This window comes from Eptesicus fuscus, chromosome 14, assembly GCF_027574615.1.
Source record: "Eptesicus fuscus isolate TK198812 chromosome 14, DD_ASM_mEF_20220401, whole genome shotgun sequence".
Classification (NCBI taxonomy): Eukaryota; Metazoa; Chordata; class Mammalia; order Chiroptera; family Vespertilionidae; genus Eptesicus; species Eptesicus fuscus.
Genome location: NC_072486.1, coordinates 36,072,203 through 36,099,652, shown reverse-complemented (window position 1 = coordinate 36,099,652; position 27,450 = coordinate 36,072,203). Strand labels below are relative to the sequence as shown.

At 36.0% G+C, this 27,450-nt stretch overlaps 1 protein-coding gene across 1 annotated transcript in view; it reads right to left on the bottom strand.

Moving 5' to 3' along the window:
* Nucleotides 1–200: 200 nt before the first annotated feature.
* SEMA3C (semaphorin 3C) overlaps nucleotides 201–27,450 on the bottom strand; it is a 165,445-nt gene continuing 138,195 nt past the window's right edge. Inside the window, exons 13-18 of the mRNA XM_054726038.1 lie at nucleotides 23,193–23,281; nucleotides 18,854–18,895; nucleotides 14,812–14,969; nucleotides 7,207–7,274; nucleotides 5,085–5,215; nucleotides 201–1,551 (exon numbers count right to left, since the gene is read on the bottom strand). Of these exons, the coding sequence (XP_054582013.1) occupies nucleotides 1,138–1,551; nucleotides 5,085–5,215; nucleotides 7,207–7,274; nucleotides 14,812–14,969; nucleotides 18,854–18,895; nucleotides 23,193–23,281 (902 nt within the window). The 3' untranslated portion in view covers nucleotides 201–1,137. The remainder of the gene's footprint in view (nucleotides 1,552–5,084; nucleotides 5,216–7,206; nucleotides 7,275–14,811; nucleotides 14,970–18,853; nucleotides 18,896–23,192; nucleotides 23,282–27,450) is intronic.

The following is a 27,450-nucleotide window of genomic DNA, read 5'->3' as shown; positions in this document are numbered from 1 at the left end:
TGTTCAGTCTAGATTTGTTTTTTCATTTGTCCACAAAATGAACATCTATCTCTTCACAAAAGATCATTAACAATTAACTGATGACTTAAAAAATAAATTTTATATCTGAGGTTGGTAAACAAACAAACAAAATATGAGTTAATAATGGAATTAATTATTAAAGTTAAAAAGTAGTAATAGTTTAATAAAATTTTGCTAATAAAATTGCATTTTCTACTTTGTTTTTTCTTATTATTCCATTTTGATGGTTTTAACTCTCATATACAAGTTTGATATTTCAAAATAGTTTTATTCTTATATTGTCTAATTTGTCACACAGACTAACAAATTAGAACAAACTCAATCTATTAAAAACAGAATTAGGTTATAGTCTCTGAGTCTAGAATAACTTAAAGGACTCCCCCAAAAAAGTGCTTTTGTTTGGAATATGATAACATAAGAATATAAACACAAATGCTTCACTGACATAACTTCAATCAAAGCTGTTTGTCATGAGGGTCATTCATTTTATCTACCGGAAACAAGGCAACAAGTCAGTGACAGATCTTAGCAACTGACAATTTTTACAAAGCTAAAAGTAACCAACAACATAGTTCACTGGAAGCATATACACTCATTATCTCTTCATGAACTACTTTTATCTTATGTAACTTTTAGATGCCCTCTTCCTTGTCTTTTTTCTAGTCTGACAGCTACTCGGTCACATGCATTTATATGACTTTGACCATGTAAAAGTTGTGACTTTGGTATTTGTTTTCATATGCAAAATCAGTGACCTTAGAGATCCCGGAAGACCACAGGGTTATGGCCCTCGTTCAATGCAGGGATGTAAGAATTCTAGTTTTATAACCACCATCTTAATTCGAAGAAAAGGTAAATAAAGATATAAATAAAATCTAGGTTAATTTAAATATTTATATGCACCATGAGGATCATGACATGTCTAGTGCTAGCCACTATCATACAAGAAAATGCATGCGTGTTTCAGTTCATGTAACATTCACTTTAGGAGTGTGTAATCACCTTTCTCAGGAATTTCCCGTGGGTAAGAACAAGATTCTTTGTTCAACATTTGATTTCTGAAGACAGACAGACCATTGAAGACTCTGGGGAGCCTACGCCCCACGTAAGAAAACATTAGGACTCTGGCAACTGGTTCCTCCTGTTTCTACTTTTCCGGCTGTTGATGAGAGCCTTTAACTTGCCATAATCCCCTCTCATCTTTTGGGATTCTTCTGCGTGTTGATGTTGCTGCCGAGTGTCTTTGCAGTACTGGTTAATCATCTGCATCTCAGAGTGGCTGAATGCCCCCATGAGGTCCTTCGGGTGGAAAGAGAGAGCCCTCACGGAGCTAGCCCAGGTCCATGGGGACCATTTGTCTGTTACAACAGCTACCATGTCAGAATTCAGAACTTTAAAGTTGATCTTGGCGATGGTCTGCTTGAAGCTGTTTTCCGTGGCAATGCAGTGATACAGTCCTTGGTCAGAATCCTGAATGGAGCGGATTAGGAGTCCTTGGGAAGTGGCTATGATGCGTTCATTCAGCTTGACCTACAAGAGAGACATCAAAGTTCTGAAAACCCAACTCTGTATCTCCTAAAATTATATGGGCAACATATACAGAATACTATTGATTTTAACAAATTTGGCAAAAGTATGGAATACTAACTAATTTCCTTCTTAGTGGACACAGATTTTAAAACAGAGGGTGAAGTTATCACTCATATTGCCAAAAATAGCTTAAAGTGAATTCCTTTTGGATAGAAGTAGTTTCTCCACAGATAAGCCCAGAATTTTGGTTGCTTTTGGAAATGACTCACAGTCAACATATATAGCAAATGAAATTCACACATAATTTGAAATATCTCTCAGACTGGAGTGCTCACCTTTTATTGTAGAAAAACCCCCACTTATTAGTAAAAATGTGAAGCAACATTTAAAGGGATGAATTGTACCCTTTTGAATGAGTGAATAAATATTCTCCTAACTAAAAATTTTATAAGCAGAGGCAGTTTTGAACATTATCAAAGGCTTTTGCCAATTATCTCACATTAAAGAATCACTAAAAATAAGCTTCAATGCCATTGTCTCAAGATTTATAAGTGGTTTTACTTTCCGAAGAAAAGTAATAAAAAGCTATGAGGTTAATATATAATTATTTTGTAGGCTTAGACTGAAAAAACAACACAAAAAGCAAACTGTCATTTGCTAGATATCAGCTAAGTGCTGAGAGTCCACCTTCCCTGCAGTTCCAGCTGTGGTATTCCCAATGAGAACAGAATAAACCTAAGTGCTAAGAATTTCCTTGACCTATTTACTCTGGAATACCCTCTCACTGAGGCAAAAGGAAATTTGACACAAAATAATATAAAGGAATGCATGTGAAATGTTTTTCTAAATGGTACATTTCTATATAAATATATATTTTAACAGAATCCAAATCAAAGAAAGGTCCTTTTAGATAAGAAGTTACTCACACAAAAAAAGTATAGTATTGAAACATAGACAATGGAACAGAACTAGACAAGAGAGAGCAGGAGGAAGTGAAGACTAGAATGTATAAAAGCAAAGTTTTGATGTTAAATTTTAAAGTTTAATGTGCACCAGAAATAGTGTAGATAATGTGTAAATACATTCAGAAATGAAAGAAAAGAAAGCCTTTCCTTTTTGTGCAAAATTGGGGAAAATTTTGGAGGTCAATTTGATAATATCTATATAATATGTACCTATAGAACATGTATACTTAGTGCAGCAATTTCATTTCCAAGGATTTGTTAGGAGATATACTCCTACAAGTATGCACATTTTTATTTGCGTAATATTTTTGTTAAGAGGAAACACAAGAAAAAAACCCAAACAAATGATAGCTTTAAAAAACTTAAGGTACATTCATACAATGGAAAACTATGCAACCAAGAAAAATGAAGTAGCTTCATATATACTGATAATAAATAGTGGGAGTCTAGAAAAATTATAGAATAGTTGGAGGAATATATAATGATTAAATATATCAGTTTGGTAGCCTTATACTCTGGGAAGTGGGGATAAGTATTAAAGTGAAAGGGAGGAAGGCTTATATTTTTCACTTTATACTATTCTCTAAAACTATTTGTATTTTTCTACATTTAGCTTACTTTTTTAAAAAGTTGAATATTTATATATTATTGATATGAGAAATAGTGTATATATTGCCTAAACTAGTAGGGAAGAAATAGGATAAATTTAATAAAATGTTAATAGTACATTCAACTAAATTAAGAATCAGTGGACTTGAGCTCTGCTTAAATTCAGCACAGAACAGATTTTTACAATTATATTAGAGTTAATACTTTCATATTAAATTATAGCATTCTTATGTTTTTTATTAGAAAAATTAAGACATTAACTAAGATTTTGAGTCTCCACATTCTTGAACATCTTGAAATAGAATAATAGAATTATCACAAGAGATTTAATTAATAACTTATTCCATTTTAAATTTTATTTATTAATTTCCATATTAATAAATGTATTCAATGCTGTGTATAATCATTTACTTTTATTTTAAATAATAAAAATTATATTTAGTTATATCATATATTATTTTATTGAACTTTTTACTGAATAAAAGGAAAACATTTTATTCCTATTAGATAATCCCTGTTTGAATTTTAGGTTTCCTATTAACATACATACAGACAGACTTTCTCAGGAAGGACGGTTCAAGTCCATGTGTCATGTTCTAGCCCAAGAACTCCATTTCTATCTGATACTCACCATCACACATTACGACTGCTAGCCCAGGTTACTTTGCGAGGCAGTTATTATAATAATCTGTATCCATTTCAAAGAACTTAAAATCAATTAGACTATAGAAATCCAAAACTTCTTTGATGATAGATTTTGTAGTAAAGAAAATAGATAATCCAATAAACATTTTTTAAGTTAATAAAATATCTTTAATTTTTTTTTAATATCATTGAATTCTGGGGCAAGAAGGGGCCCTGAAGTCCACCTAGCACATCTTTCTCCAGATAGATAAATCCCTTCTCATGCAAGTGGTCATCATTCTAAGTTTTAATATTCCAGTGCATGGTACACACATTTCCTAAACAGTTCATAGCATTTTTGAATAGGCAGGTCTGAGAGTTGGAAAGCATTTTCTCAACTTTTAGTAACTCTGATGCAGTGTCTAGATTCTATAGGTTGGGATAGAATCCACTCTACACAGCCCTAATTAACTTATATGTAGGACCAAAACTGCCCACACAGAACTCACATACATGTAGTAAGTTCCCTTTTCCCCTTCTCTCTATCATTTTATGATGTACTTACTGAAAACAGCATTACATTTTAGACTACACTGAGGCTTTATGCATACATATATCTTTTTCCTCTTTTTTCTATCATTTGTCAGGACAACATGACATCACTATTATGAAATTCATTATTTATAATATTTCACCCTATGCCATTTTATAATGGTTTTCCTTTTAAAACAGCTCTTTCCAATCAGCGAAGAGTTAATGTAAGTGTTCTTTTATTTGAAAATATAGTTTTTCCCCCAAAATCACAAAATAAAAGCAGCAGCCCCATAAACAATGATTCCATATATTACCTAACCAAACCCCAAGAGTTATGAATAATAAAGCAGTGGAAACTGATGACCACACAGCAGAAAAATGTTCTTTACCGTAAAGGTTATAGTTCAGGGTACTTTTCGCTGAGGAGAATTGAACTTTTCTTTTAAAGCCCCTTTTATCTTGTGAATCACACAAAGGTGCTGTTGTGTGAGAGCCTGGCTTCTGGATTTGCACACATCTTGTTTCTTTTACAAATGCTTCCTCACGTCACTACCCCTGTCTGAGCGCCCACGCTCTTGTTTCTGTCACCATGTTGTTGAGGTGAGCAGGCAGAGAGGGTTTCTAATTGATCCATCAGCCCCATGGACAAAGGATGTTACAGAAGGTGGCACTTGTCACCCCACAGACATAAAAGGATGTTCAGATGCTTTTCCCTTTTCCTTTGATCTGCACCTCACGGAGGGATGGCGGTTTAAGGCTCTTTGCAAAGCTCTGATTGATGGCTGCTGTGCTCTCACTCACCTCTTTCCTCCGGTCTTTGTCTTTCTGTAACAGCCACTTGATAGATGCCTGCGGAGACTTGGGAGCACACTCAAGGAAAGTGGTGTTATTTTTGACTCCATACTGAACAATTTCAGCTGCATTTCTATATGCTGGAAAGCAAAAATAAGTGGAGAGAGAGAGAAACAATGGGATTTAAAGTATATTCTCCTCTTTGAGTGTCTAGTTCTCTAAAAAATTTAGATCAATTACGGCAGCCCCCAGAAGCAGTCTTAATCACTTAACAAGCAGACTATTATACTGTACATTGTCTAGCTGTTTTATTTAGTCCAAAGGGAAGGAAAGACGTAAGGAAATCAGTATTTATTCAAGAATCACTTTACACCAAATAGTACAGGCGTAACAACAACAGGAATGCACTTAATATCACTTTGAGCATTTAATTATTACAACATCCTTGTGATTTAGGTTCTCTCAGCCTTTCACAGCTGAGCAAACTGAGCCTGTAAGTTATGAGGAAATGTATCCTAGCTAAGGAGTTCGTAAATGCCAGGCAATATTAAAGCCAGACCCATCCCATACTCAATGTAGCATAACTAAAATTCAGAAAAAGCAGAAGAGATAGGAAGCCAGGTGTGGCCACAGTGGGGTGGAGTGGTTGAGACTACAGGCTTTGCAATCAGAGGTACCTGAGATAAAATCCTGACTTCACTCCCACTGGCTGTGTTACCTTAGACAGATTACTTGATCTCTCTGTGTCTCAGTTTACTTGGCTCTAAGACACAGAGTATAATAATTTCATAGAGGTTCCTTACTGAAATTCTTAACTTAGGAAAAGCTTTTAGTATAATCATGGGGTAGCTTAAACTGACAGAATACTCATTTATAACATGGGAATAGAAACAGACCCTACTTGAGCAGAGTTTCTTGAGCAGATTATCTTGAGTGAGATAATCCATAAAAAAAACCCCAAACATTTAGCTCAGTTTCTGACACAAAATCAACATCGATGTTTGTTCATTACCTCTATTCCCATACTCCTACCACGATGACTACTAGGACCATTAAGGAGAATGGACACAAAGTTTATGAAACACTCAGTAATTATGAAAAGTTAACTCCAGATTAAAAAAGCTTAGCAATGGGAGTCTCAGTGTTAAATGTTAACAGAGGCACATTTGCAGCACCTTGGTGAGTTCTGCCTGGAGATACTTCTGTTGGTTGGGTTGATGAGGGGAGAAGGGATTAGTGGGGAAAGTATAATAACATGATAGCTTCATGTCAGAATGGGAAGAAAGGGATTAGATTAACTGTAAGGACAAGGCAGGATTGTCAAAAGTATAGGGAATGGTTACCAATTGTAAAATCAAGCCACTGCAGTACACCAATATTCAGAGCAGGATTATTCACAGTAACCAACTTGTGGGAGCAACCCAAGTGTCCAGCGATGAATGAATGGGTAAAAAAGTTGATATCTATACTAATAATAGAGAAATATGCAAATTGTCTGGGATGCTGTCACGTAATGACCAATCAGGATGGGGCGGGGCCTCATTGGAGAGCTCTTAGCACACCTGTATCGGGGGTCCAAAGGGCACTGAGAGGAAGGGAGAGCAGATAGGCAGTTAGGGTGAACAGACAAGGAGGGAAGAGCAAATAGGCAGTTAGGGGGATCAGGCAAGGAGGGGAGCGCAGATAGGCAGTTAGGGGGATCAGGCCAGGAGGGGAGGGCTGTTAGGGCCATCAGGCTGGCAGGGGACCGGTTAGGGGCATCAAGCAGGCAGGCAGGTGAGCAGTTAGGAGCTATTGGTTCTGGATTGCGAGAGGGATCCCAGATTGGAGAGAGTGCAGGCTGGGCTGAGAGATCCCCCTCGCCTTAAACAGTTAAGAGCTTCTGACACATGATACAACCCTGAATGAACCTGAGGAAGACATTATGCTAAGTGAAATAAGCCAATTACAAAATGACAAATATTGAAAATTCCCAGACTTTTGTTTTTCACAATTCTTATTATACATACAAATAGCATTTAATTTTTAATTACCATATTTAAATACCAAGAATTATAGGTTTCCTTAAGTGAAATGTGGTATGGAGCATTGCTATTCTTTATCAAGTTTGATCATTGCTCACTTTTACTACCTTTGAGATTAAATCCTCTGCATTGGGTCAGTGGGTTGCCATGTCTCACATCTTGTCTTCGGCTCCTCCTATAAGTGCAGAAATATTTAAAAAAGACTTAGAATTATTATCATATTAAAAAGACAGCATTTTTAATTTCAAAATCTTGTGATTGCCTAAGCTTTCCTAAAGAGGTCTGATTATCTGATATTTCTTGTTCACTGCTACAATTATAAAGTGGGTACTTGACCTTGCTTTTAATCAAAATTAATTCAGTCTTTCCCCATCTACCACTTGTGATATAATGGCTGTGAACCTCCTATTAGGTACATTTCCTGGGTAAATGTTAGATTCCAAATTAATAGTGGAAATTTTTAGCAGAGAGACATTTATCTGAAGTTTCCTAAAATGATCATTCCCAACGTATAAAGTCACTATCATCTTCCTTCTTGTAAATTTTTTTATTAAGCATACTTTTCTTTGAAAAGTCAATACTTTCTAACAGTTTTTGGATATATTAAAACTTTTCCAAAATAAATAATACAGAGATAGAATATGGATATCCTATATAATAAAACACTAATATGCAAATCAATCGAACAGCGGAATGACAGGTCGCTATGACATGCACTGACCACCAGGGGGCAGATGCTCAATGCAGGAGCTGCCCCCTGGTGGTCAGTGCACTCCCACAGGGGGAGCGCTGCCCAGCCAGAAGCCTGGCTCACAGCTTGTGAGCGCAGCGGTGGTGACAGGAGCCTCTCCGGCCTCCAAGGCAGCCCTAAGGAGCAGCAAGCTGCGCGGTAAAGAGCCTTCCACTAAGGAGTAGCGAGCCGAGCAGTAAGGAGTGAGCAGGTGGGAGATAAGGAGTGGGGGGTCCTGGACTGCGGGAGGGATGTCCGACTGCTGGCTTAGGCCTGATTCCCAGGGGAGTGGGCCTAAGCCAGCGGGCAGACATCCCCCAAGGGGTACTGGACTGCGAGAGGGCGCAGGACAGGCTAAGGGACCGCCCCTCCAGTGCAGGATTTCATGCACAGGCCTCTAGTTTAATATAAAGTTAAGCAAAATTGTTCATTTACAAGAATAAGCATTTTCCTTTAATTTCCTATTTTGAAAATTTCAAGTCCACAGAAAAGTTGGTATATGAGTACAATGAATACTGGTATACCTAGATTCATGAATTGTATTTTGCCATATTTATTTATTTTTCTCTCATATGAAAGTATATGTCATGTATGTACTGTGAATATACATATATGAAAATCTTTAGAAAATAAGTTGCAGATGTGGTTTCATGCTTAAATGCTTTATTAGCATATATCTTCTAAGAACAAGTAATTTTCCTAAATATATTATCACAGTAAAGATATTAATATTTATTCAACAATATCATATACTACACATTTTATATTAAAATTTCCCTAGCTGTCCCCAAAATATATCTTATAGATTTTTTGCAATGTTTAGAATGTTTTATTAAAGTACAAAGTTGTTGGAATTAAACTAAATTGAAAAACATAGTAAATATTTACAAAAACATTGATAACACCACTCAAATCACACACATTTAAAATGCAGATAGTTCTTAAAAAGTTTATAAGTTGAAAATTATTGAGATTTCCCAAAATGGATATAATGCCTCACTACTGAGTATGGAATTAATAAAATATGTAAGATCTTTGAGTGAATGTTGTCCCCACTCTTCTGTAACCCAGTCCTCCTTAGAAATTTGTTCTTTGGGAAATTCAGACTCAGAATCAGCAAGAGCAGAACAAACAAAAGTTGAGGTAGTCACATAACTTGATATAACTTCCTTCATCCTATTGACTGCTTTGAGGTTTAACAGCCAATAGTGTTTATTCAGGATCTACTTAAGGTTCACTCATTGCATTCAGTTGTTATGTATCACCAGCTTAAGTATTTCAACAATGTAGTTACATCCCTTGTAAATTGGTCATTATTTAAATAAAAGTTTTAAATTACTTGCAAACTGACTATTTAATTTTCTGAGTCTTAGTATCAGCTACATATATTTGTTTCGATTTTATTACATAATACAACAAATCAAAATAGAGTAACTGACATTCTCTTATAAATGATTCATGGAGCTATACATTGCTATAAGAGACAGGAAAGGAAACGCTCTTTAAATATTGGGAGTACAGGTATAAATTGGCTATTTATTACCAATGCTGAGAAGTATATATGAATGAGCATATCATCTAAGTGGGTTAATTGTTAAGTCTACCTTATATTTTTATCCTTAAAGATAAAATAAAATATTCAGTAAGCAGAACAGAAATAATAAAAATCACACATTTACAAAGGGATGATCACATTTGCAAAGCAAAACTAATCTCAAAGTTAATGATAATGAAAAATGCCATTTTAAGGTTACAGCAAATTGTTAATAGTTTATGTCAGTGATGGCGAACCTATGACACGCGTGTCAGCACTGACACGTGTAGCCATTTCTGATGACACGCGACCGCTGAGGCAGCCGCATGCCGAGGATGAAACATTTGCTGCTCCTGAGGATGAAACATTTGCGAAATAATGTTTTTTCCTCAAAGTGACACACTACCCGAGTTATGCTCAGTTTTTTGGCGAAGTTTGACACACCAAGCTCAAAAGATTGCCCATCACTGGTTTATGTACTCAGTGGATTATACACATCTATATATGGAAATACAGGCATAAAATTTTGTGTTATTTAAGTATGCTTTTTCCAAAACTGTCGCATGATCCTTATCCTATATAATAAGAGAGGAATATGCTAATTATCCATTATGCCCTGAGGCGTAACGACCAATAAAGACCGGATCTCGGATCTGCAGGAGGGTTGGGCAGCGAACTACAAGCGGGCAGCGGAGAGCTACAGGATGGGGGAGGGCAGCAAACTATGAGGGGGAGAAGAGGGATGGGGGCTGAGGGAGGTACAAAAATGCCTCACAGGAGGGTGGGGCAGTGGGTGGAGAGCTACAGGAGGGTGGCAGCGACCTACTGGTGCACGGATTTGTGCACAGGGCTACTAGTTCAATTATATATTTCTGTACAATCACACAAACACAAACTAGTGGAAGTCACTCTTGTCTCAGAAAATATAGTTATTGCTGTTCTCTAGAATAGTTCCTCTATCAGGTTTTTACTGCATTACATTTGCTATACATTTAAGTCACAGTATTATTTACTATCAGCCAGCTTGTGAGTGTATACATTATATGAGCACCACATGAGAGCTCTTATGGCTGAACTGGTCATTTTCAGCCATGAAGACAAAGCAATATCACTCACAATGGTTACCTTTATTTTTCTGTGATCAGCACCATGTCATGGTTTACTCATGTACATGAACCCTCAAGCTGGGCAATCTAAATTTACAGTAACACATAGCTTTCAGACATTAAATTACAAAAGAAAATATTATAGCTTGGTTTAAATGATGATATCAGCAAGGCTGTCATTTGAGCCGTTTGTATGTGTAGGTTTCCTGTAAGGCATTCATAATGTTGATGGGCAGAATAATATTATATTGCATGTAGGATTTGGGATTTGTCTCAAGTTGCTAATGTTTTCTCCATTATAGTCTATTTCTTTGGCTAAACAATGAAATCATTTTCTTCTCGTATAGAAAACAGATATTTACTTGAAGACTGAACTGATTATCCTGTCTTAAAATAAAATTTCTAACTACGTATCTGAATCCAGAACAAATAACATTTGAGTCTAAATTGCAATATTTGATACTAATGCCCAAATATTTAAGATACTTGTGGGTAAAGAGGAAAAAATGCTTACATTGTTTACTATTTGCTAACTTCTTTAAGAAAGAGAAACCATTGAACCAATGATATATAACAGCTTTCTGTCAAAGTATAGACTTCACTGATTTCCAAATATAACTCTATTTCTCTTTTTCATACAAAGGACATGTTTTTATTTCATTCCTATGTTTCTCTCTCACATAGATTTTTTTTCTCTGTCCCTTTCTCTCTCTCAAAATCAATAAAAATCACATCCTTGGGTAAGGATAAAAAAAAAATGAATGTGGAAAATTCTCCAAATGAGCATCTTTATCATTACTATTTAATCTCTAAAGAAAATAAATACTACCTATGGGAATTTAGGAAATAATCTATTCAGCAAACATGCTTTGCTTTCACAAAGTTTGGAAATACTTTGGATAATTTAAATAGTAAAGGTACTTTTAATGAAATTTCCAGTATGCGAGCCAAAGATGAGTATAAGTAGGCCAAGAAATACCATATATATTGCATTTTTGGCTTTTTGTGAGAGAATTAGGACATTGCTAGAGATCACCAAGATTGTTTGTATTATTTTATTAAGGTATAATTGACATATAAGTTTCAGGTATACCTAACATAATTTTTGATATATGTATATATGACAAAATGGTCGCCAGGATAAGGCTAGGTAACATGTGTCACCATACATAGTTGCAAAAGTTTTTTGTTTTGTTTTTTCCTTGTGATGACGGCTTTAAGATACACTCTCTTATCAACTTTCAAATATGAAATACAGTATTTTAGTCCTTTGATGCAATCATAAGGAATTGCTTTCTAAATTTCTCTTTCTGATACTTTGTTATTAGTGTATAGGAATGTAACATATTTTTATATATTGATTTTGTATCCTGTAACTTCACTAAATGCATTTATTAGTTCTAACAGCAGACCTGTGATACATGGTTTAATACCAGGCACCATGTTAACTTTAAAGAACTGTAAGATTGTTTCAGTTCTTTGTTTATTGCAAGAACATGACTCAGGTCATGGTTTGTGATATTAGGACGATGATGTGGAATCTAAGTTTCTATATACATCTTAGAAAGAGTAACTGGGGTTATAATAAGTGGGAGAACAAATGAGTCAACTCATATTTCAACACAAACCTGAATGAGGTATCTCAAATGTGCAATGGCAGTCCACACGTAGTTTAGGATTTTACTTGAGAAATATTTACTGTTTGTGAAATAAGAATGCTTGTTGGTCAAAGCCAACGTCTGAGAGCTTTACAGGGAAGGAGCTAATCTCCAATTCTTTCATGTCATAGAAGAGGCTGCTATGCTTCTACGGCTGTGGTAAGATGCACTTTGCGTCCCCACATCACTGTCTTCCTTAGGAAGTAAGGGCTTCGGTTTCCTGCAGCACCAAATCTGTTTAATAGATGGAAGGTTGTGGTCCAGGTTTTACAGATGCCAACCTTTGGAATGATTTACTATGAAAAAAATGGCCTTACAAACAGTTATGGAAATAATTTTGAAATATCACTGCTATCATAATTAGGAGTGAAAAACAGATATGGTTGTAGATACAAATAGGGTCCACAAAAATCACTTTGAATTTGAGATTTCATTTGGAATTTGCTTGCCTCGTACTTTTGCCCAGATTCAGACCTGCAGCCCAGTGCAGATGGAAGATCTCAGCGTAATGAGTCCATGAATTCTACGTAGAAATCTAAAGGAGCCATAGAGCTCCTGATTACATCTTAAAACGACATGGAGGCACATAGGTTTTGGAACACAGATATGGAAAATCCTGGTTTAAAGAATGGGAGTTCTCTTTATAGCTCATGAATTTAAATACAAGACTTTTAAATTATCTAGCCCAGGCCACTCCTCTCTACTCCAGATTCATATTTCTAACTTCCTACTCAACATCTCTACTTGAATATCTCATAGGCACCATTCACTTATCAACTTTCTCCCCACAAACTTACTCCTTCGACAGTCTGCTCTTTCTCATTAAATTCCATCTACATATTTCCAATGCTCAGTTCTGAGAACTTGGTTCATCTTTGAGGCCTCTATTTCTTTAACATCCACATGTACTACATTAGCAGATTCTGTGAGCTCTGTCCAGAATCAAATCACTTTTGCCACCTCCACCTCTATGAACCCTGTGCAAGTCACCATTATATTTCACCTGGATCATTAGAGTAGTCTTTTTGCAGCTTCTCTCTCCTCTCCCCTCATCCTCCTTCTACCCCAAGTCTGCAATCCCAGACAAACCCAACCAGGTCTTATTAAACAAAAGTCAAATTATTGCTCACATATTAAAAATCTCTCTGTAGGTTTCTATTTCAATTCAGCTTTAAGGATTTCTGAACCTCCTCTTTGAAATGTTATTCTTCCAAATAACACCATGGTTCCATTCTTCTTCACATTCAAGTCCTTGTTCAAGTATCTCATCCTTGGTAAGGCCTCCCTGTCCACCCACTTAACATTGCAACCCCCTGCTTCCCACATCCCACATCCCAAATCCCTTATCTCTCTTCTTTACCATTTTATAATTCATAGACCTTCCCATTTTTTTATATATACTAGAGGGTTTTCTTATTTGTTTATTATCTGTCATCCCCCTTTAGAATTTATTATCCTTTAAGGCAGGGGTTTTTGGCTTTCTGTTGTTATTGTTTTTAGAGTGATATACCTAGCTCGAGAACATTGCATGTCAAATAAGTGTCCATGATACAAACTTGTTGAACTAATAGATAAAAGCATCAGAATCATCTTGATATGCACAAGCGCAAGGATTGTTTAAACTGCCAATGTCCTTGGGCCGATATCTATGACATGCAATAAAGTAGCTATAAAACAACATCCAATGATTTACTTAAGAGATCATTGGTGCTCATGGCTGGTCCTATTTGCTCTCTCGTGCTGACACTAATTTTTATAGGTATTGGTCCTGTCATCCATCATGACCCATATCAAGGTATGATTGAAAATATCTGTGACCTTGGCTGATTCTAAATTCTGCATATTATTTGTTCCACAGTCAATTTCAGTTCTGGGGGTCCCTTCTAAATGGGTGCCAGTTGGTTCAGAGTTTCCTGCCTAAGTCTTTGCTTAGATAGAAGTTACTGCCTCAGACTGCCTTGTTCTCTTAATCTAACCAGCAACCAGGCACTCACCATTCTAAAGGGCAAAGAATGCTCGTCAAGTTTTCAAAAGCAATTCAGGATACCCATCTTGGAGCCAGGCTCCTTTTGCCTAAATTAGCACAAGTACTTAAAATATATTCATATTGACTTTTAGAGAGAAGAAGGGAGAGGGAGAGAAAGAGAAATGTCAATTCGAGAGTGACACATCCTTCAGCTGCCTCCTGCACGCCCACCACGTGGGATGGAGCCACAACCCAGGCATGTGCCCTCACCCTGGAATTGAACTGGCAACCCTTTGGTGAGGGTGACCAACTGAGCCACACAGGCCAGGGAACTAGCACAAGCATTCGATTACAGGAGAATTAAGTGGCACAGGGAAACCACAGAAAGGTGGGATTTAAGGATATACACAATCAAGCATATAACATGAAAAAAAGATTAAAAATTAGTTAATGTAAAAAAAGAGAAAGATAAATCCTGATTGAAATATTTGATGTATCACAGATGAGGAATTGTGTTGCAGAGCTGCCTTAAAAGGAGGGGAAAACATTTCCAAAGTATGGCATTCTAGTTCACATCTTCCTGAGGATCTCAAGTTATAAAGCACTAACATTTTCTTCATTCAAAGACTATTCACAGTGCTTTTAGTGCCGGTTTGCAAGCTTACCAGAATTGTCTGGTGACATCAATTTTGATTTCAGCTGAATGCTTCATACTCACCGCTTCCCGGTTGGGTAGAACCTAGAGCAGGAATGGCCGTCCCAGGCGCAGTAAGGGTCCCTGGCCAGGCAGCAGTCGGCGCAGGCTGTGCCGTAGATGTGGCAGCGATGCAGAGACACTTGGGAAACGCCTGCGTTGGAACTCACATACAACTGTTGCTATGAGAAGAATGATGATGATTTATTTCAGATGCGGAAGTTAAAAGGGGACTTTCAGCAGGAACACATTATAATGCATGCCCATAGACCCCTGGATTCATTTTGAAACTAGACTAAAAACGAGAAGCAAAGTCCAGAAGGGTATAAAGCCAAAATAAATAGAATTTTTCTACGTTAATATGCCTATAACATTACCACTTTCCTGTTTAAAGAAAAAAGCTCAGAGTACCATGTAGAATGGTAATGTGTTTTAGACATTGGGATTCATTGTTCTCTCAGATTTGAGCTAATATATTACAGATTTAAATTATGATGTTTTGCTTTTTTCTTTGAATACTGTCTTTTAGCAAAGTACAAGGCAGCTTTCTTATTCTTCAAGTCTGGCAACCCATCACGTTGTAAATTTGAAAAAGTGAAGTCTAAAATACAAGATATTTTTAAGTTTAGAAGAAAAAGTAGATAGTAGTACATAAAATGAAATAAATTTTCACATGCCTTTGAAAGTGACTTATTTCTCATTAGATGATTTTCAAATTATTTAGAAGAATTTAAGTATTTATATGTAGAGATGTCTTAAACTTTCTGTGTATCCAGAGCTATTTATTCAGCACCCTCAGTCTTCTGTAGGGTGTCAGGAGTTTTTAGGACACTGCTCTAACTCCTGTAGCCTAACATAAAGTGGTTCTCAGGAGTTGATGGCTAAATTTCTAATTGACACTAAATATTTTACAAAGGATTGATGTGTGATTCAAAGTTAGCATAGCATCTCTAAGTTGGATCTTGGATACATGCACATACACATTCATACACATGTGCACATACATATTCATCTACACACATTCATATTATGTACATACTAGAGGCCTGGTGCATGAAAATTCATGCACTGGAGGGGGGTCCCTCAGCCTGGCCTGCCCCCTTTCACAGTCAGGGAGCCCTCAGGGGCTGGAGGTAACCCAACGATCAGGGGAAGGTGACACCCCCATCACACCTCTGCTGTTGCCACTGCCAGCAGCGCAAGCCTCGGCCGGCCCTGGTTACCTGTGCCTCGGGTGGCCCTGAGTGGCTGGGGGGCTGAGAGGACTGGGGGACTCTGAAGGCAGGCACACTGAGCGGCCAGACCAACCTGGGGGTGGGCCCGGCCGTGTCGTGTGCCTGCTGCCCTGGTGGGGCTGAGGGGACTGGGTGCCACCATCTTGTGGCTGTGGGTGTCACCATCTTTGAGGGTGTAGCAGTCAATTAGCATATTCCCTCCTTACTGGCTGTGGGCACTGCCATCATTGTGAGGGTGTGATGGTCAATTAGCATACTCCCTCTTTATTAGATAGGATATGTATATGCTACTTAGAATTAAATCAGTGGGGACATCATTGTTCAGCAGGCTCTGGGGGCATACTTCTGGGATTCAAATCCTGGCTCAACCAAAATTTTGCTGTGTAACTTTTCTGAATCTCAGCTTCCTCTTTGGTAAAACTGGGATTATAGAGCATGTACCTTATAGAGTCTTTGTAAGAAATGAATGTAACAGCTAACTCCAGATAAAATTTTTAGCATAATTTCTGACTCCTAAGAGCTCAATAAATGTTAAATAACAGTAGTAGTAGTAGAGTATATTATCAATTTATAATTTTTCAATTCTGATAAATCATTTGAATCACACCTCACTCTATGTCTAATGTAAAATAATTTTTATTCAGATCTATTTTTTTTTAATTGGGCTGAAAACTATTGATCCCAAGTTGAGACATTCAACCATAAGAAAACAACTGCATGTTTCGATAATAATTATTTTTCTAACAATATTTAAAGTAGTGCTTACTTAGTACATTAATAAATAACAGAGCGAATGCATCAGCTTCATTAAAATTTTCTGAGGAAACTGGTTTATTTGAGAAAATGATACAGATAGTTTCATTTTAGAAATTTTCTTTTTTTAGTAATTCAACTATTTTCTGCTGCATGGGATGCAAGAATAACTTAGAGAATAGAAGTCCATAAAAATGACAATAAAACAGTTTGAGCACCAGGGAAGGTACTAATTCATGATATTTAGCCTGGCCCGTGTGGCTCAGTTGGTTGAGCATCTACACATGTACCAGAAGGTCATGGTTCCATTCCCAGTCAGGGCACCTGCCTGGGTTTTGGGCTCAATCCCCATTAGGGGTCATGCAGGAGGCAGCCAATCGATGTTGATGTATTGATGTTTCTAGCTCTTCCCTTCCTCTCTCTTTCAAATCAATAAAAACATATATTTTTTAAAAATTCAATATATATAAACGTGTATATATATATATATATATATATATATATCTATAATGTTATCATTGGAAATTTGTAGTTCTTTCACACTGTAACAATGCAGTATGCAGTTGGGCAAATGAAGTCCCCCCAAAATCAAATAATTACCCTGCCCTCTATCTAATTAATTTAATGAAACATTTGTAATTATCTACAGTTTAAGATGTTGAAGGCATTTAATACTCAGTTTTTTTCTGTGTGTATGTGTGTGTTGTATATTGCAGCTTTATGGAATGGACTGTGAACTACAAGTTCACAAGCTGAATTAAAAGTTGAAACCTGCAACTGTATAAGGAACAACTACTATGCCACACAAATGGCTTCATGTTCATTTTGAATTTTGCTTTCCATTAACCTAGAGTAAACAAAGGGTTTTCCTGCTGCTGACTTCAAAGACAATTCTGACACGGAATCAGCTCTCCAGGACACTGGGGGAACTGACAAATAGCTTCTTGTTACTTGGGAAAATGTTTGTTATGCACCATACAAACATTATTACAGATGAGATCTTCAGTTTTATTTTATCGTATTTATTTTTCTTCATAAAATTAGTCAAGTGAAAACTAGGACAAGACCGACTGTGGATTACTTGTTCATCTGCATCAGACCAAATATGGTAAAGAACACCAACGTTATGTCATCAGTTGTGCTAACACAGAAAACCTTTATTCTCTATTCCAAGAAAAATAAGTCTGAGGCTCCTACAAACAGCAGTTACCAAAGACCCACTTTATTTTGGGCAATTTATATAAAGTAATTTGTGAGGAAAGCATTACCTTGTAGAGGCAGAAACTTAGCTCAGTGAAGTTAAATGATTCCTTTGTAATTTATGGTCAGGTTGAGATTCAAATGTACGCGATTCCTGCTCTTAAGCCTACTCCACTTTTTATTATACTGCTCTGGCCCTTAGAATGTTTGCTTTGGGGTACCATTAGGGATGGGCATGTAGAGATTGGAATGGCACTTTTCTTTTCCGTGATCCTTGTATATTTGCATGTGCAGGCACAAAGGGGAAGGTTAAACATTCCTGGTAATCATAGTTGAACCCTTCTTCACCAAATCCTGAACCTGGGTATGGCTTAGATTGGAAACATTCGTTTTTTTTTTAAATGACATGTGTAATTCTAAAAAATAGCCTTTTCTTAAAAATAAGCTTAAAAATGCATTTCATATTTTAAACATGTGACAGAATCAGGAACTCAAAAGAAGATTAATTACTCATTCTGAGCTCCTGAGAATGTTTGTGGTGTTATAGTGGCCCAACATTATGCTAAATTCTTTCTTCAGAAAGATTTTTTTATTTTGGTTGGATTAACACACAGTAATATTTGAGCATATAGGATATGCAAAATGTTGGGCTATCATGCTGTACACATGATGGACTTTTGTACAAAAATAAACCTATTTTTATCTCCACTAATAGCTAGTGAATTCTACATCAGAATTGAAAGTGATTTTATGGTATTCTGCAAATAGTATTAATTATTATGCTAATATTAAAATGGATTTTTCAGAAATTATAAATACAGTTTTTCATAGTAGTAAAATTTTTTACATGCAAAGAATAAAAATGAGGTTGATCTTACCTTTTTAGATGAAATTTTCATTGTTGTTATAGGAACATGATTCTGAAAAATGAGAAAAACATTGTTAGTTGTTCAAATAATCATTAAAAATGATTTTGCATTCAAAAGAATTTCTCTTTTCTATTTAAATTCAAGAAATCATTATTTCTCTCTAAATGTGTATATACTTTCAACATCTAGCAATATTTGTCAATAATATATTTCCTCTGTTGGGTGTAAGGATGGACTTGTTACACAAATATATGCCTAAACTAAAACAAAAGTTGCAATTATAACACATATATCAATATAGTCATTAGGAAAAAAATCACAATTTGAGAGAATTGAAAAAAGTGCATCTTGGAATAATGAATCCAATGAGTAACTCAGGATTGAATCTGGGTATGTGAGTAGGGGGCTATGGAATGGTACCCCATCTTATTCCACACACAGCACTCTGCATAAGACACAATTGTTCACCTGACAAAAGTTATTTTGGAAAGAAGTATTAGCCTGAACCATACTTATTAATTCTTTTTGCTGCAAACAAAGTGATATTGTTAGAGATCCTCCTTATAAAAAAATATTGCTTTTTTTAAGAGAGAGAAGGAGAGAGAGAGAAATACACCAATCCGTTGCCTCCTACACGTGCCCCAACCAGGGATCGAACCTGTAATCTGGGCATGCGCCCTGAACGGGCATTCAACTCCTGCCTCTCGGTGTTCGATGCTCCAACTAACTGAGCCACACCAGCCAGGGCAAGGATACTCTTTTAATAAATGTGAACCAGTTAAAGAACCTAAGAATTTTCTGAAATAGTAATCCTTTTTGAAAGCCACTCTACTTATAAATTTACTTCTTAAATATTATTAGTTACTTTAAAAGACTGAAAATTAGATGTGATAAATCAATGAAAGTCTGAAATTTTACTTGATTAACTCAAGTAGGAGTAAAATCAACTGTGCCCACAATGATTTCACTTTCTGAAGCTGTATGTTCTAACATTTGAAAGATAAAATGGCAATATCTCTAAACACTATTGCAACAAGTTTGGCTTATTGCTTAGAAATACACACACATACAGGGAAACCATAAAAATCTCAGAAGACTCTATAGGCAGCAAAATAGCAGACATAGGTCATAGCAATATCTTTACTGATACAGCTTCTAGGGCAATGGAAACTAAGAAGAAAATAAACAAATGGGACTACATCAAAATAAAAGGCTTCTGCAGAGCAAAAGAAACCATCAATAAAACAAGAAAGCCCACTACATGGGAGAACATATTTGCCAATGTTATCAGCGATAAGGGTTTAATCTCCAACATTTACAGAGAACTCATACAACTTAACAAAAGGAATATAAACAACCCAATCAAAAAATGGGCAAAGGATCTAAACAGACACTTTTCGAAAGAGGACATTCAGAAGGCCTAGAGACATATGAAAACATGCTCAAAGTCACTAATCATCTGAGAGATGCAAATCAAAACAACAATGAGGTACCATCTCACACCTGTCAGGATGGCTATCATCAACAAATCAACAAACGACAAGTGCTGGTGAGGATGCAGAGAAAAAGGAACCCTCATACACTGCTGGTGGGAATGCAGACTGGTGCAGCCACTGTGGAAAACAGTATGGAGTTTCCTCAAAAATTTTAAAATGGAACTGCCATTTGACCCAGTGATCCCACTTCTAGGAATATATCCCAAGAACTTGAAACACCAATCAGAAAGGATATATGCACCCCTATGTTCATAGCAGCACAATTCACCATAGCTAAGATTTGGAAACAGCCTAAGTGCCCATCAGCAGATGAGTGGATTAGAAAACTGTGGTACATCTACACAATGGAATACTACACTGCTATAAAAAGAAGGAACTTTTACCATTTGCAACAGCATAGATGGACCTGGAGAGCATTATGCTAAGCGAAATAAGCCAGTTGGAGAAAGATAAATATCACATGATCTCACTCATATGTGGGATATAATGAACAACATAAACTGATGAACAAAAATAGATCCAGAGACAAGGTAGCACTGAACAGACCGTCCAACCTCAGAAGGAAGGCAGGGGAGGGGGAGGGGGTTAGAGATAAACCAAAGGACTTGTATGCATGCATATAAGCAGAACCAATGGACAGAGATGGGGGGCGAGGGTAAGGGCATGTGCTGGGAGGGTTGGGAAGGATGGGGAGAAGTCAATGGGGGATAAAGAAGATTTATATAATACTTTAAACAATAAAGAATTTAAATTAAAAAAGAGAAATACACACACATACAAAAGAAAGTATTGCAACTTACATCCACCTAGGCAACATCTAAAAGTTGCACCTCCAATTCAAGTTAAGTTTAGGGAAGCTGGACATATTTTCAGAAATTATTCTGAACAGAGGATTAAAGTAAGAGATCGTGGTTCTGCACAATGTATGAAACAATGTGCCTGGTTTTTAAAAGTTACATTGAGTTTCCTGCAGTATATCAGAGGGACCCTTAACTAAGGCATTTTTCTATTTGAATGCGTTATTTCCTGATGTGCCTATCACAGTATAGCATACACACCCAATTATTTTTACCTCACCTCAGAAAATGTGACCCAAACACCATGTCGAAGACAGTAACTGTATTTGGTAACTGTATCTCTCAATTTAGCCACATCAGTCACTGGCACACACATGCATTTTGACTGACTCTATTTTTCCACTGAGAGTTTATTCTTTGTGATGATAACACCGGCCTAATTCATCTAACAGACCATAAGTAGTTAGCACATGATCAGAAGAACTCACGTTTCTTTAAGACCTTGCCATAACATACATATTTGAGTTTGTGTCAAACTCACTTAATTAACATTTCCTGATTGCCTAAAAGAAAGATATTTCAGAATTCAAAATGAGGTGCTACAATGTGGCATTTTTGCTATCTTCAGGAGAAGTTCAGAATAAGGTACTTTATATTATTTTGGTTAGCCAAGTTATCCCTATTGAATTGAATGAGAAAAAATTATTTTTTATATATAATGTGATTCTGGTTAATCTAGTGAAACAATTTCTTTACAAAGCAAGCATAGAAAAGGCACTTGAAAATATGTGATGAACATTTAATGAGCACGATTTTGATGCACTAATCACAAAAAGCTTATGACAAAGTGAGCTAGCATTAAACACTGTCAACTTAATAACATTGAACAATTTGCCAGAGTTCCTCACATTTTATATTTGATTTGATTAATTTTAAAAATATTCCTTCACACTGAAAGTGTATTAGCATCATCTAACAGCAGGCTGCCTCGATCACTTATGTGTTTATAAATTCAATATTTTTGGTAATGTATATTAATAAGTCAATACATTCTGAGTCCACTAAACTAAGCAAAGCAACTCATTGGACTAACAAGAGCCTGCCCCTGCATTCTACATGCTACTTTTACTCAGTTAGCTGCTGGCTCCAGGCTTTTGGAGTCTGTGGGCCAATGTTTCTTACTTGTTGTAGATGGCAGTAGCGTAGAATGCAGCAGAATTGATTCCATGTCCAAGTTTCATTTTGATCCTAACAGCTCCTCTGCCCGTGTTTTTACCCATCTTTTCAAAGCAGATAAAAGGGACCACTGAACTATGATGACCTACGCCTTCAAGAGAGAAGGATGTGCAGGGCACCACCGATTCGCTCTCCAGGCTCACAGGTACACAGAGAATCGGCACTCTGCCCTGACCAGGTAAGATCTTGCAGGACTGAACTTCTCTCTGTGTGCCTTTTGTTGTTGTTGTTTTGTTTTTCTTTTTTTAAAAAGCCAAATTCAAGAACAGAAAGAATAATACAGTGAGATCTCAAGTTCAGAGAGAACATAAAATTTTGAGTGATAAAGAGACAACATTTGTTTTACTTAATTAGGGTGACATTTAAATTGAAAACAATAAAAAAGGAGATAACAAAGCAGTTTATCTTGAAATTCCTGGCTAAAAAATTTGAGAAAGTTTATCTAATCATCAATGTGAAAGCATTTGGGTTTCGGTAGTTTGTGAAGCAAATGATAAAAGCCCTTTCAAGGCAAATCTTCTAGACCTTGACCACTGAACTCATTTAAAAAAATAATAATAATGAACAAAATTCCTCAAGTTGTGATTGTAGCTGAGAAACACTAATCCTTTTATGTTGAGATAGCTTGAAATGCATCAAAATACTTCAGAAAAATGTTTGTTCTATATTTCTCATGTTCTCTGGTGTTCCTACCCTCACAATTTATAACATTCTTTATTTGAGCTCTTATAGAATATTATTTTCCTCCAAAGTGTCTGTTAGACGAAAGAATTCTGTTCGTCATGCATGTTCAGAGACTAGCAGAAGAGATGTTCAAACCTTAAACACTTCCAGCTCCTCCAGAATGAGCTCGCTGCTGGCAGAGCTGTTCGTCGGAAGAACCACCACCTTCTGCACAGTGCCCCGGTCTAAGTCAGAGAAAGAACAAGGAGAGGTTACAAGTCTTTTTTTTAAAGAGTAAGAAAGACACTTAGACATAAGATTACTGGCTTAGGATCTAAAATATTAATCTTACATCATATAAACATTATTTAAGCATCAATTATGCCACTCTATGAATCATATATATTTTAGGTTGAAAAGAAACCAGTTGAGATTTAGCAATGTGGGATTAAAGCACATTTTTGAGTGATTTGATCAAGTAACAATACATTTCTTCCAAAATATGTTTCTAATAAAATAATGAATGAGATCATCCTGATCGCCAAGGCCTTATTCTTCAATGTATGAGCATGAACTTGTGAATTTTCAATTTGGAAAGGTACATGACCACAGATACTGAAACACTTTGTAATTCTGTTGACAGATGTCCATGAGAAGAGCTAACTTGAACTGAGTTGGGCAGGACTTTGCAACTAAGGATCACATAGTGATGAATACCACAAACCACACATCTCACATCTCAAATTGTCCTCTTTTCCACATAGAAGGTCCTCTTCATGCTTACAGTTTCTATTTTATGAACCTAATCAAAAGACTCAAACTAATTCTTAATGAAAAATAAACTGTACTTTAAAAGGGTACCAACTAAAATATTAAAACCTACTAAAATTTTTTTAAAAGTTTATATACACAAGAACAATATTTGAAGATTTTTCCAGAACAATCCTTAAATCTTGAGAGGATACAACGTATCTGATCTTAGAAGCACCTGCTCTTACAAGTTTCAAACTACACCCCATAACTTAAAAAATAAGCAGCAATACCAAAGCTTTGCAGGCTCTAGGTGTAATTAAAAAAACTTTAAAAAGTTTTAAATTGACTAGCTTCCTTAGAATGAGCCCTGGTACCAATCTGCATGATTCTCCTGGAAGGTAAGTCATGAGATTGTATGTTGGAAGTGAAAAAAACACTTGAGGATGCCATGTAGAAAGGTCACATTGAAAACTGATGAATGTGGTTGAAGGAGTTTCCCAATTTCTATTCAGAGTTCATCACCAAGAACAGTGGAAACTTCGCAGGAATAGAACATGACAAAAATCCTAAAATGAAATCCTGGAAATGAAAAGTTACGGCAGGGTGTGTGTGTGTGTGTGTGTGTGTGTGTGTGTGTGTGTGTGTGTGTGTGTGTGTGATGGATGAGGGTGTAAAAACATCTTTGTTTTAGGTCCTGTTATCAGAAAGGTCATACTTTTTCATTTTTTAAGAAGTCACAACAGAGTTTATGGGTCCCCGCTGCAGCTTGTAGGGATCACTGCCGTTCCATATGACAGCAGTGGCCTCTTCCCGAGGAGAGACTGAGCAGAACTGTTTAACCATAATCCCAAACAAAACTACATGAAAGGAGATCTTGATTACAGGGGTTCCCAAAGATAAAACTATCAACCATGAAAATGATTAATTAAGTATTCTCAAATGGGACAACTGGCTCTTTTTACCCAATGTCTTAACTTATTATGAGAGAAAATTTTATATAGATCATCATTTCTTCTGAAAGAAGCCACAGCAAACATACTTTATTCAGGCCATTTATAAAATATTACAAAAATAGCAGCTATACAAATGATTTTTAAAAAGGCAGTGTAAAACTTGCTTTTTACTTATTTGTAATCAAAACGGGAGCAGCCCTTTTTATTGCTTGTCTTCCTATTTTAGTTTTGTTTGCTGCTACTGATGAGTAAATTTCCATTTTATTTTAATACCATTAAAGGCAAATACATATATTTTTTATCAAGTAAAACTGAATGTGAAGTTATGTGAAACTCTTGCAAAAATATAAGTATATTTAAGTATTGGTAGCAATACTGAAAGTGAAGTTTAAATAAAATCATAGAAATGCAAGATCCACATACAGAAACAAATATTTATTGGATGCCCATTATGTGAGTGGCTCAATGATAAAAATGTATCATTTAAATCTGCCTTTCAAGAAAAGAATACCGACTGAAGGGTCCCAGGTTCAATAAAAAAAAAAAAAGAAAAGAAAAGAATACCCATTTTAATTCTTTTACTTTTCCATGTTTAGACTTGTATTGGTACTTTAGGAACTTGCATTTCTGCAGGGCCCTTTATTACACTGATTAAATTTTAATCAGTGCATAAAAAATGAACATGTTTGTTCTTATTATAATTACACATATTAAAAGTTCTTTATGCATAAATTAGGATAGTCATTCAAATTTGTGGTTTTAAATATGAATGGAAGAGGTTTAAAAAGTCCCTGTATTATTGTTAATCATCACTATTAATAATGGTTAACCCAGGTTTATGAGACATTCAACTTATACAGTTTAGGGGGACTTTCTTTAAGTAAAATAATACAAAAAACAGTTGTTTTAATCTTTCCCAATAGGTAAAAATGAGACACTTTAAAACTATGATAAATCCACCGCTGATAATTAGCCTAATTTTCTAAAAGAAAAGATTCTATAACACTGGAGATATTCTTTGTAATATATTCTTTAAATGATATATTTGTATGATATATTATTTAAATCAAATAAGTTCTGGTTATCCAACATCTACAATATCTTATTACTACAATTTTATCATTCAAGATCACTCTTAAAAAATGTTTTTATTGATTTTAGCAAGAGAAGAAGGGAGGAACTTCTCCATTGGCTGCCTCCTGCATGCCCCCTACTGGGGATCAGGCCTGCTACCCTGGCATGTGCCCTGACCAGGAATTGAACTTATGACCTCTCAGTGCATGGGACGATGCTCAACCAACTAATCCGCACTGGCCAGGGCAAGATCACTCTTTTAAGTGCCAGCAAAATGTTGGAATATTTATTTTTCAATTGAGTATAAGCAGATCTACCTCTTTGTTTTGTTTATTCATTGGACTTTCTTCTACCCCTACCAAGATTATACTCATTCTGTTTTTCACATCCCTCCAAGTTTATCTTTCTACGCTCTATACTTTCTAAGCATGATCACTCTCTTCAGGCATACCTTATTCAAATTAAAACCCAAATCACATTCCCTGTTTCTTTGGATACACTGTAGTTTGGCATTATTGCATTTAAAAGTGGTGCTCAGAATTATATAGTTGTGTTTTTCTTACGATGATGCCAGATCTCAGTAAGACTGGAATATTGAAGACATAGCAACAGTTCTAGTAGTCAATCAACAACTTAGGTGACTACACAGAATCTCTAGGACTTGGTGCCTCAGAAACAAATATCCTAACTCTGGTGTACACCATTTACAAGCTTCCACTTTGGATGTCTTTATATTTCTGCTCCTGTTACAAACTGCCTGATGCCCACAAACTCTAATTCAGATTCTCATGAGACAGATTTAATTTGGTCCAACTTAATCATGACTAAAGCACATTATAAACCAATACTTAGTAGACAGTTGAGTTATCAAATGCTTAAGTAACATTTAAATCTGTTGTGATGCTGGGAAAGAGTCCTATATGGAATTACCCATGACTCCTTCCCAATGAGATGGTTTCTTTCAAAAAGCAGTCTTGGTAGACACCTATAGTTTTCTTTTGAAAACAGACTCAAAACCTTCACTTCCCTATATAGGAAATACTTTTGACATATCCTTGGACTGTATTCTCCACTACTATGTAAATAAATAGATTTGGATTATCTTCCATCCATTTTCACTCATTGATTCAATGTAATATTAGTAAACACTTTCAGTGTGTCAGCCATTATATCAAGTATGTATGCAGAGATAAATAGGCATAGTGCTCAAGATTTCAGTTTAGGATTTATGGTTTTTTGAGTATCAGGTGTGTTCCCATTAATGTTAGTCACTAAAAATATGCATTTTAGAATGTCCATAAAACTCCCAATTCCTTATGTCTATATAAAGCGTCTCTGTGTCCTTTAGTTTGAAGATGATAATGTAGTTATCAAATGTCTTTCTTCTGGGGTTAGTAAGAATGGCATTCCTTGGATGTACTCACAACATGCATCATTTTTTTGCACTGCGGAATTGGGATATTGTTTTTAATTCCTTGGGAAAAGCATCATACCGACAACAGAGTTACAGTGAAGCAGATTATCATCCTTTTTTCCTTAAACCTCAGTTTGCTTGTGTGTACAATGTAAATGATAATTATACCGTTTGTGATGGATACCTGTTACTAAGGCTTACCTAGAGTCACCTCCCCTTC